Source organism: Medicago truncatula, chromosome 2 (assembly GCF_003473485.1).
Source record: "Medicago truncatula cultivar Jemalong A17 chromosome 2, MtrunA17r5.0-ANR, whole genome shotgun sequence".
In the NCBI taxonomy this organism is placed as follows: Eukaryota; Viridiplantae; Streptophyta; class Magnoliopsida; order Fabales; family Fabaceae; genus Medicago; species Medicago truncatula.
In genome coordinates this window covers 36,976,629-36,988,217 of record NC_053043.1, presented here as the reverse complement: position 1 = coordinate 36,988,217, position 11,589 = coordinate 36,976,629, and the positions used below count along the sequence as shown (strand labels likewise).

Sequence of the window (11,589 nt, the reverse complement as noted above, 5' to 3'; positions counted from 1 at the left end):
TGCCACGATGGTGGGATTTTCTGAAACCCTAATTCTTTGTCTATAAAAGTCAGATGCGACCAGAAGCTTAGGGTGCGATTTTGGAGACCTAAACTTAGCATAAACGGCACCAGGAAGCTAAAGAACACGCGGTGGATCTCACCCAACTCATAGTTGGTTCTGATTTATGTATGTTCTATTATTTCTATGTTTTTTGTTGAGATGGGAATATTGGCCACATCTAACCTTCTTCTGCTCACAGTATCATCATCAAAATCGATAAAAGAACCAAAGAGCGCTCCCACAGTCTTGAATGATTCTTCGTTCCAGATGTGTAGAGGGATTCCTCTAAGCTGCACCCAAGTCCTTCTAGTGGCTGCCACCAGATTAGGAGACCATGGCACCACTTCCGTGAAAGTTGCTGACCACCATGCCCTCTTCGACTCCCTCGCCGCTGCTAGTTCCCCCTTCCGTTCCTCTTTCAGTAAAACCATCTTCTCTCCCATCGGAACCACCTTAATACCACGCCGCCTCTCCATAAACAAACAAGTTTGCAAGGCATCTGGCTCAAGATGTAATTTCAGTCGTCCAACAAGACAAGATTCCAGCTCCAGCAGTAGCTCTTCCGCCGGTAGCACCTCAATGGTTGGGATATCAGCCACTTGAATATCACCGTGCCTGTCTCCCACCAGCACCTGCTGGTAAGATGTCCCTGCCTCCACTCTCTTCCCTTCCGCCCTTTCGAACCGCCATACAAACTGAGCCGGCTCACTCTTCTCTTCCCTATCAAATATGGCTTTGTTCACTTTGATATTATGGTTGCCCCACCACACCTTCTTCAGGCTATCCTCAAGCTCCACCGCATTCACCACTTCCCTAAACTTGACAAAAGAAAATCTTCTTCCCCACTAATCAAGTTTCTTAGGGATGAAGACAACACTTACTCTACCAAAACCCAAGAAGATCTTCCAGAGCTCACCCATTTCCACCTCACCCGGAAGTTTGGTAACGAAAACGGAGGTGGGCTGCTAGTGATGGACCACTCTGCTCACTTTTGTTTCCCTATGATACCCCACATTTCCCTTTCCCTTTCTCACTAGCTCTCCTCTCTCCTTCTCTCTCTACGTTCTCTCTCATCCCTCGACTTTTAATGTCGAACTGTGCATATGTTATGTCATTAATGCAACCTATCAATGGTGATCACTTACCAAATTGACCTAAAATTACAACCAAATTGACTTAAAATTACAAATATTTCATAATTATTTTTTCTTCTTTTAATGTACAAATAAAATTTACTAATCAAGTGATTAGGTTAAAGTGGTTAATAAGTTCCACCAAATGACGAATCGTTTGTGAGAACTTGAGTTTGAGTCCCGGACTAAACTATACTTGTCCCTACTTTACTTACCTCTCGACTCAGCTCCAAATTACTAGTCTCATTCCCCCTAAGAACCAGAGGGTTAACGATCAAATACAATTTACTATTTTATATATTTTGTGTGTTTCATAATAAGTTTTCCCCCTCTCTCTATGTCTTTCTTCTATTGACATGCTAATCCAAAAAAATCGGACTGACCAACCTGCATAAACTAATATCCGTCAAAATATAAGCTTGAAACTATTGCAGATGTGTAGGGGTGAGAATAGACCAGATCAACCTACATAGGCTTACGACTAGCCTACATGAGGTCATGGTAAACTAGACTTTTTGATGAAACACGGAAGGCAAACCCTTTTTTAAAAGTTTGTTTAACTAAAAGTGTCAGGTCATGGACCATATAAAAACCTTTTAGGCCTACAAGGCTAATGTACTTAACTGATAATACTTTTTACTACTATCATTGTGATATTAGATTTTGTACTTTAGACTTAATTATAAATATGTTAAATTTTACACTAATTCAAACTTATTAGTCTATATTAATTTTTGCATATTTAAATGTATTATTATAAACTAAAATAGAATCCTTAAAAAAAATTAGAATTGAAATATGATATCATATATAGTCAAAATCTCTAAAATGTCATATTAACTATTCAAAGAGAGTTTAATAGACACCTCTAATACGATATATTAGTTCATTTATTTAAACATAGATCATATTACTTAATTAAATACGTTGATATGAAATATGTTTTCAAATAGGTTAACATGTCATATCAGATTTTTGAAAAGTCAGGTAAAATCTTATACAAAACAAGCCTATGATAAGCTACAAGCCAAACTTACATCTTCAATATTTCGACAAGGCAGATATACGATGGTTGCTCAATAGACACCTCAAAAATTACTCACTTGACCAGACAATAATCGATCAAGAGTTACGATATGATCAGATCTTACACACAAAATCAGGCAATCGAAAGTGAAATTGCGTAACTTTTTAGACCTAAACATTGAAGTCTAAATCGGTCAAACTTACTTTCATCTATACAGACAAACCCGAATTTTCTCGGGTGAGTTATTTTGAACCCGAACCCGCCTGATGCTTAACCCTAATCATTAAATTAAATAAAAAAAAATAGAAGAAAAAATGATATGAAAAACTAGTCAATTTCAATCCAGCCGCTTTTTGATTTTGCATTTGTTTTCTTCCTTTGAATATTCATCATTTCTTTCTACACAATCTCAATCCACCTTGTTGTCTAAATCCTCACAGCTCAGCATAAAAAAACAACACCACGCACACCACGCGCTTCTATTTTGCAACCACTTGCCTATTCAACCAGTGGACGCAACTCATTCATTCATATCATCATCATATACAAAATCACTTCAATTTCAATTCAATTTCGTGGCTCCAATCCCTTTATTATTTTATTTCATTTTATTTCTCATATTTCTTAGCTACAACCACTTATAATATAATTATATATATAAATATGTAACATTATAAGAGGTTAGCATTTATCATCCTGAAGTAGAATATTTGACATTTCATTCATAAATCTTCTTTGTCTTTTTGCAAATAAACGTGTGTGAATTTATCTGTTTTGAGAAAGATATAAAGAGCAAAGGGGTTTGTCTCAAATTTATTATTCAACAACTGTGTCATATAAATTTGAGGGTTTGGTTTGGTTTGGTTTGGTTTCATAGTAAAATTTGATCTTGTTCTGGAACATTATCTGAAACAACAATGTCTGTGTTTGCTTCACTTGCCATTTGTAAAGTTGCAAAAGATGCAGCTGGAGTTGCTGGTAATTTTCTCAAATTCTTAACTTTACTATCTGGGGATTTCTTATTTTTGATGATTGTTTAAAAAAAAACCATTTTTATATATATATTTTTTAATTTAAAGTATTTATATTTATATATATGGTTGGTTATTTGCAGGTAATATCTTTGCTTTTGGGCTATTTGTATCTCCAATGTAAGTTTTGAATAATTGAGTTAATATGAAATTGAAGTTTATGTTTATTTGGTTTTTTCATTATGTAATTTTTGTTTTGAATTTTGAATTTCAGACCTACATTTAGGAGAATTATCAGAAATGGATCTACAGAAATGTTCTCAGGGTTGCCATATATTTATTCCCTGATGAACTGTTTGATTTGCATGTGGTATGGCACTCCTTTGATATCACATGATAATATTTTGGTTACCACTGTTAATTCAATTGGAGCAGTGTTTCAGTTTGTGTACATAATCCTCTTCATGATGTCTGCTGAGAAAGAAAAGAAGGTTAGCTACTTTTCTGATACTGTTGGAAGTTTATGATAACTTGTGTGAATCATCATTTTGGTTATCTGAATTGTAAAGATTGTGTAGTTTGAAGAAATTAGTCAATTTAGTCCCCTCTATAAAAATATAAGCATCTATGAAAACTAATGAAATACATGAATATGACCCTGTTTGGATAAACATCTTAATTTGTTGCTAATAGCATAAGCGCTTACCATGGCAAGTGCTTATGTATAAGCTCTTTCTATAACAAATGATAAAATAAAGTTGTTTTTGTATAAGCTATAAGCTGTTTTCATAAGATATCTTTGTGAGCTTATGTCATGAGTGCTTATGTTAGTAGATAAGCTCAAATAAGCCAATCCAAACAGATTCTATATTACCTTTAATTCTCTCTTGCATTCCTCAAAACAAAACTTAAAACATGGTAAGTTCGGAAAAAATGACAATTAAGTGATGTTCTTTTAAATTGTCACTTTTCAAATTTAAGAAATTAAAGTATAGTTGATATTATTCGATAAACTATACATGCATTATTAATACAATTAAACACCTTCAAATTTTCAGTATACATGCATTATGTTTGAAACTGTACACCATCTTGGTTAATTACTAAGTTGTCATGTTTCAAATTTTCCATTAGGTGAAAATGCTTGCATGGCTGATGGGAGTTCTTGGCATATTTGCAATCATATTGATTGGAAGTTTGCAAATAGATGACATTGTAATGCGTCGGCTCTTTGTTGGGATTTTGAGTTGTGCATCTCTCATTTCTATGTTTGCTTCTCCATTGTTTATAATTGTAAGTATGTAATTTCCTACTTTTATGTTTAATGTTGAGTTATACTGTCTATTAGCTAGAGCCTATATGAAATTACTGACATTATCTATATGAATTTCGCAGAAATTGGTCATTCAGACAAAGAGTGTTGAATTCATGCCTTTTTATCTCTCACTTTCCACCTTTCTAATGAGCACCTCTTTCTTAGTTTACGGTTTACTCAGCGATGATATCTTCATTTATGTATGTTCCTTTCAGTTCATTTTTATTTTTTATTTCTATTAATTCTTGAAATACCCTTTTGTCTGAATTGTACATCTCTGCTTGATTTTGTAGGTGCCAAATGGGATAGGAACCATTTTGGGAATGACCCAGTTGATATTATACTTCTATTATGAGAGTAAATCTAGAAGAATGGATGCCGAAGAACCGTTGATAGTGTCATATGCATGACCACTTCTGCTGAAAAGACGAAGGTACACACTGATATTCAATATTTTTTATTAAGATTTTTGGTCTTTCACAGTCCGTGGCGCATGAAGAAAGTTGTCTAAAATTGGCCATGTTAATTCTTTTATAATAGTTTTTGCTCAATGTATGAGATTGGTTTCTTGAATTGACTAATTCAGTATATGGTTTTTATACATGTGGCATTTTTATTCCAAATAAGAAAAGCAATGATGTAGCATATTCTTCATAGGGTTAAGTAGAACATAGTTCGTTTTTGTTTCCTTAGAATTTGTGATCTTTATAATTTCATTCTTGATAAGAACATGTGATTTGCATTAAATTATTGGATATAATCCTTGTACCCTGACGACGGTATTAACTTTACCTTGATTAATAAAAGCTGAAACCATGATCATAGTGCCCATCAAAACTCTTCAACTTCTTTTTATAGGCATTCAAATTTTTGGTTGTCACCTCTGAAGAATAGATAATCTATTCATAATCATAAGTTTAGCCCCATCCTGCACTCTGCAATCCCAGTTTTGGGACCGCCTGCCTAGCTTGGCTCCACCCCTCAATCTGGGATTGATTGATCACATAGGTTTAAATCTTAAATTTCTGTTCCAGTTTAGACTCTGATCAAGTGTTTAAAGGCTGCTTTTACTTCTAAGATTCTACGTTATTTACTTGGTTTTGAATCATTGATAGCCAATGCTATTTTGACCTTGATTAACCTACCTGACCTATCATGAGGAATTAATGAGCATATGTAGTTAAATCCGGATCGACCCCTGTTGCATAACGAGTATTCTAGAGTTTTTTTTTTTTTGAAGAAGTATTCTAGTCTAGAGTTTGAAGGAGTTTGACCTAGAGTTTTTTTTTTGAAGGATCTATAAATTATAGTGTAAATGCATTTGAGCGTATACTGAATCAGTCAATTCAAGAAACCTATCTCATACATTGAGCAAAGAAAGTCTTAACAGCTATGATCTATTCTACTACATCGTGTTTTTGTGTTCTGCAAGCCGTATTCAGAAACAAAATATCATTTAATGAATCATAATAGATAAAGGGAATGTAGGGTTTCACCCAGTTTTCAAATATTACCATTGAAATTGAATTTTATATACAGTCATAGTTCAAGGACAATCCTGCAACTTTACGATATGAACTTTGCATATAAAATCTCAGTTGTAATCTGAATGTAACAGCTTGTTGTCCCTCTACAAAACAGAGTCGAAGTTAGATACAACCAGTTGCTGCTGCCTGCTAGATATGGTCCGAAACTGGAGCTGGCAATGTTGCTATTTGGTTCAATTATTGGTGCAATAACTGTTGCATCCTTGAGAGTAACCAGAAGTTGCAATCGAGAAGAACTTCAAATATTCTGTATATATGTTTTACCTTTTGTTGGTGATGTTCTAAGTCGGCCTCTCTTACATTGAGTGAGGCATTTTTGAGTTCATTTTTTGAGAGGCATGTATTATTTGTTTTTGTCATGAATGTGAAAGAGGTGATTATTATCTCACAATTTCATAGACTTGATGGATATATATATATATAGATATCAAAGATTCACATTGGATTGGTCTCAAACTAGTTTTGCCTATGTTTACCAATTTGTAATCAGTTGTCTTGTTTGATGGAGTGAACAAGAAGATATATGCAAAAATCAGTTTCACTTTCCTAGGTAAGAATGCCAAGGTTGTTTTGTTTCACATTATCATAACTAGTTTCCTTTTCAGAATTATGAAGCAATTTCCATTTTTTTTTTTTTTTGCTTCCAAAGAATAAGTCCAGTCCACTAATAATCAATCTTTTATATAATAAAAAAATATACAAAAACAATCACTTTAGCGTCTTATATTCCCCTCCCATATGCGTCTGGCCTCATGGTGCACATATAGGCAAAGAAGTGATATGTCCTGTGGGCCACCAGGATATGAATCTTTGGCGGGTGTCGGCGCATCTTTCATCTCAACCTCTTGTTGCTGCGCTGCCTCCTCCTTTTGGGTCTCTATTGCCTGGTGCTGAGGCTTGGGGACATGCTGAGGCTCTGGTACCCGAGATGGTCTAGATTTGTCACGTACGGCCTTGCTCGCCCGCTCCTGCCTACCTGCCTTCTCTTGCCTAGCTGAGATAGTCATGGTCGTCCTGTTGCTTCTAACATGATCGAGGTGTGCCTGTATATATGAAAGAAATAAAAAATACATAAACAAATCAATGTATTGAAGAAAATTCAGAGACAAATCAAAATTCAACACATGATCCTGTTTCAGATTATATAAATGGAATTCCTGAACAATATGTTTCGAATTATATAATCCAAAATAAACCAATACCCAAAAAAGGAAAATCAAACACCAAATGTTTGAAGAATATGAACTAACATTTTGTTTAGTGGTGAAAAAGGTCTCAAATGTGAGGTATTCGAGCAACTTAACTTCAAGAACAACACAATGTAGCAAAATTTAGTTTTTGGGGGGTTTGGAGTATTTTATAGCAAAATGCGAAAATGGAGAAATGAGAGAAGAAGTTTGTGGTTGACTTATATATGGATGTGTTTCGGATTGTATAATCCTAAAAATGTTTTTGTCTTCAAATTACATAATCCAAACGTAGTAAAATTTGAAAAACAAAGGATAGGAAGAGAAATTCTCAAAGTTATTTTATTACCTTAATTTGTCACTTATTTCCATTTTTACCTTCTTAGGGCATTTGTTAAATTGACCCTTTAAAATTTAACCCTTATTTTTACCTCCCCTTTCTTAAAAAACACGTCACTCTAGATTTATCAATTTGACACGGACAAAATTCCCGTGTGTTGTTTTTCCTCACTTGGAAACAAAGTAAAATGATGTTAATTTCCTGTCGGACTGGATTAGTTTTTAATAATCATGACATGAGAAAAGAATCTCCCTAATCAAGTTTTTCACATGTTAAGTCACCTTCATTATCTTAGTCTCCTTAATCATATTTTGTTGTAAAACCAATCATTAATCAAAAACGTTATTTTTTTTGTTACAACTTTAATTAAAAAGTCATACACACTATGTATGCAAATGTGATCTATATTTGAATCAATAAGTCAAACCTCTAAACCAGTTTCATAGTTAGTAAAATTCATAGTTAAAAACTTAAAATGCAGTCATCAATTACATTCTCTCTACATACAAACAAAATCATCAATTACAAACCCAAATTCATTCAACTTTCATTAAGATCCAATATTCAACCAAAACCAATATTATCACTCCCTTCCACATCAAAATTCAACAAAATCTACACCTCCAAAGTTGCTCCACTTCATTGCGGCATTTCATCGAACAGTTACAGTTCAAATGAAGAGAGGGGTGTTAGGAAGTGGATTGAGTTGGGTAGTGAGGCTATATCAACAGCGTTTCCATTATGGGTAACAATTGGGTGTGTGTTGGGTTTGCTGAGACCAAGTTCGTTCAATTGGGTTACTCCTAAGTTGTGTACAGTGGGGCTTGGTGTGATTATGCTTGGGATGGGTATGAGTTTGACTCTTGATGATCTTCGTTCTGCTCTTTTTATGCCTAAAGAAGTTATTTCTGGTTTTGTACTTCAATATTCGGTTAGTGTGCATTGCAAGTTATTTATTTTCAATTAGTAGTTTTGATTTTTCATGTGGTAAGGATGTTAGTGTAAAGAGATTTGACTCATCCTATTTATAACAGACATTTTGGTCAACAAAAGTTGATTTATCTGGTTCGAGATATGTCAACTTCTGTAGACCCAAATGTCTGTTATAAATAGAACTGAGGCAGTAGTGTAGTTGTACTTTGAGGGAATGAGTGGTTGATATCTTAACCAATGTGATCTGATATCTAGATGCATTTAATATCAATTATTAATTTGTTTATTACCCTGTCTGTCCCAAAATAATTGATCTAATTCATCAATTCAAATTGATTAAGAAAAAAATGTATGAATGAAAGAGAGAGAAAATGATTTTTATAGTTTTACTAAAGTGAAGTTAAAAAAATGCATATTTTTATGATTAAAGATAACTAAATGAGTCATATTTTCTCATGCTAACAAAACTATTAGTTTTTCAAAGAAACAACATCAGTGTTTATGTGATTTATGAAATTTATAAACGATATTGACACTTCATATTGAAGGAGTGTCTAGTGTCTGACACCGGTGCACATCACTCCATTCAATCCGATTAATTTTTGTAATTTATAACAAGTGTCTGTCTACTGTCTAGCTGTCAGTTCAGTGTCGTAGTTGGCGTCTTTGTTGTTGTTATGTGATTCATACCTGAGATGAGAAGCTTATACTAGTGTGATATCAATGACACGGACAACACAGCTAGTGATGAAGATATATCATATTATGACTAGTATTCTAAACCGTTCGTCTTAATGAGGTACAAGGTGAATATTTTCAGGTGATGCCAATATCTGCGTTTCTTGTAAGCAAACTCTTAAATCTTCCCTCACATTATGCAGCTGGTTTAATATTAGTCGGATGTTGTCCAGGGGGTATGAGTTTTCATCTGGTGATTTATGCTTTCTGTCTACCCTTCGCCTGTTTTATATAGTTGTTATTCTGTTGCAGGTACAGCTAGTAACATTGTTACATATCTTGCACGGTACATAACGTTTCTTTTTCTGTTTCAATTAAGATTTATTAATAGATTATGAGCAATGTGATCTGATGATTTATTTTCTTTGCCAGTGGAAATGTGGCACTTTCTGTGATAATGACAGCTGCTAGTACTCTATCTGCTGTGGTTTGTACCTTTTCGTTTTAAGTCCTATCTTTTACTTTTCTATTTAATGTGCGTTGTTGATGATAAGTATGTGGTACTATAAGGATTGCAAATCTGCTACTCCTACATATGAATTTCTAATGTTCAATGAAATTGTCGATGAATTTTCTCCCTTTTAACCTTAGTGTTTGGTTACTTGGGATATGTCATTTAGAGAAGAAGATAGGAAATTATTCGTAATAGGTTTTAAATGATAAGAACAACCTAGCCCCTATGACGCATACTATTTGCAAAATGCTATGCAGCATCAAGAAAGAAAAAAAAAAAAAAAAAAGAAAAAAAAAAAGCAAAAGGTAAGAAGGGTGGTAGAGGGAGGTTCAAGCCAAGTTGTTATATTTTATGATGGAATAATTCACTTCATTTGTAAACTTTTTCTCACATTGACTGACCGAAAACTTTACATTGCAGATCATGACTCCTTTTCTGACGGCCAAACTTGCTGGTAAGTATGTTGCCGTGGACGCAGCTGGCTTATTGATGTCTACATTGCAAGTAAGATTCCCTTGTCTAACAGTGTGAAGATGGGCATGACTGTCTACTTTTTTTTCGATAAAACTAGCAGAACTGATAAAATTTTATGCAATTTTTTGACAGTATTCAGTTATTTGATTAAGCAAAAAATGATAATTGTAAATCAAATAATTTAAATGAATGGTAAAATTCAAAGAAAATAGAGCTACACCAAAGCTTGACATTCCTCTCATACATAAGTATAAAATAGTTGTGATGCTTCGTTGATACTCCTTTCTCTGACCAAAAATGAATTGTTTCTCCATTCTCTCTGAACAGGTTGTGCTTCTTCCTGTATTGGCCGGCGCGTTTCTGGTTAAATATTTCCAACCTTTTGTAAAATTTATCTCTCCATTGATGCCACCAATGGCTGTAGCAACCGCAGCAATGTTATCTGGAAACGCCATTGCCCAAAGTTCATCATCAATTCTTATGTCTAGTGGACAAGTGATTTTAGCATCTTGCCTTCTTCATGCTTCTGGATTCTTCTTTGGTTACATACTCGCAAGGATGCTTGGGCTAGACGTCTCATCATCACGAACAATATCCATTGAGGTTGGCATGCAGGTAAAATTAGTGTTCTATAATTGCATCATTGATTATACATAGAAAACTTGCTACACTTTTTTTTTTTGTGATCGTTTTTTCGATTCCACATTAGTTTACCCGTTTTTTCCACCTGTAGAACGCAGCTCTTGGTGTTGTTCTCGCTACCAATCACTTTGGAGATCCTCTAACAACAGTACCTTGTGCTGTTTCAAGTGTGTGTCACTCAATCTTTGGTAGTATCTTGGCAGGAATTTGGAGGTTTTCTGTGCCTGCTGAGATTAAAGACTGAAAATATCTAGCTGGATGCATGTAACTAGGAATTGTATTTGTATAATGTGATGTGTAGTCCTTCAAATAAAGTTTAAATGATTATATATTTTTATTGCTTAAATTTGTATATTAATATTTAACAAATTGTTCTTATTTTGTACAGAATCGATGTTATATTGATCGAATTTGATTTCTCTAAAATAAATAGAACTGAGGGCACTCATTTACAGAGGTAAAGTTCATTTGGTGCTCGAGGAATGCTCAACAAGAAAAAAAAAATTAGAAAATAAGAATTGAGAGGGTTATGTGTATGATCTCATCATTGAAATGCATTGGAGCCAACTTATAATTTTTAGGGTTAATTATGTTTAAGGTCATACAAATAAGCGAGCTTCCAACATTGGTCCCTACTAAAATTTTATTAAATTTTTCATCCTCAATGTTTTTTTCCGTTTGTAAGTTTTGGTCCTTCCCGTCAAACTGTGCTGACTAGGTTAACAGAATGCTGACCAAGACATGCCACATGGACATTTCAAGTGACATGGCTGCCATGTGGTAAAT

At 34.1% G+C, this 11,589-nt stretch overlaps 2 protein-coding genes across 3 annotated transcripts; both read left to right on the top strand.

Annotated features, from left to right (window-relative positions):
- The first annotated feature begins 2,812 nt into the window (after window positions 1-2,812).
- Window positions 2,813-6,584, top strand: LOC112416084 (bidirectional sugar transporter SWEET2). 2 transcript variants are annotated; one of them, XM_024776424.2, is made up of 7 exons: window positions 2,813-3,180; window positions 3,317-3,353; window positions 3,448-3,664; window positions 4,308-4,466; window positions 4,569-4,688; window positions 4,782-4,921; window positions 6,107-6,320. In XM_024776424.2, exons 1-6 carry the CDS (start codon window positions 3,120-3,122, stop codon window positions 4,896-4,898), a joined length of 711 nt encoding a protein of 236 aa, XP_024632192.1. In that variant the 5' UTR covers window positions 2,813-3,119; the 3' UTR covers window positions 4,899-4,921; window positions 6,107-6,320. The 2 variants fall into 2 exon arrangements, with proteins under 2 accessions (XP_024632192.1, XP_024632191.1); XM_024776423.2 differs by having other exon boundaries at window positions 2,818-3,180; window positions 6,130-6,584.
- A 1,348-nt stretch (window positions 6,585-7,932) lies between these two features.
- On the top strand, window positions 7,933-11,213 carry LOC25487190 (probable sodium/metabolite cotransporter BASS1, chloroplastic). Its single transcript, XM_024776422.2, has 7 exons — window positions 7,933-8,493; window positions 9,316-9,409; window positions 9,486-9,519; window positions 9,606-9,660; window positions 10,108-10,191; window positions 10,489-10,776; window positions 10,895-11,213. The coding sequence occupies exons 1-7, from the start codon at window positions 8,038-8,040 to the stop codon at window positions 11,045-11,047; spliced, it is 1,164 nt and encodes a 387-aa protein (XP_024632190.1). The 5' UTR covers window positions 7,933-8,037; the 3' UTR covers window positions 11,048-11,213.
- The last annotated feature ends 376 nt before the right edge of the window (window positions 11,214-11,589 follow it).

Excerpts from the sequence above, each read along its gene's own strand:
- LOC25487190 (XM_024776422.2), top strand. The coding sequence starts at position 8,038 with ATGCAGTCATCAATTACATTCTCTCTACATACAAACAAAATCATCAAT. Across the intron at positions 9,661-10,107 it reads CTAGTACTCTATCTGCTGTG|ATCATGACTCCTTTTCTGAC; the intron begins GTTTGTACCTTT and ends TTTACATTGCAG. Across the intron at positions 10,192-10,488 it reads TATTGATGTCTACATTGCAA|GTTGTGCTTCTTCCTGTATT; the intron begins GTAAGATTCCCT and ends CTCTCTGAACAG.
- LOC112416084 (XM_024776423.2), top strand. The coding sequence starts at position 3,120 with ATGTCTGTGTTTGCTTCACTTGCCATTTGTAAAGTTGCAAAAGATGCA. Across the intron at positions 4,467-4,568 it reads CTTCTCCATTGTTTATAATT|AAATTGGTCATTCAGACAAA; the intron begins GTAAGTATGTAA and ends TGAATTTCGCAG. Across the intron at positions 4,689-4,781 it reads GCGATGATATCTTCATTTAT|GTGCCAAATGGGATAGGAAC; the intron begins GTATGTTCCTTT and ends TTGATTTTGTAG.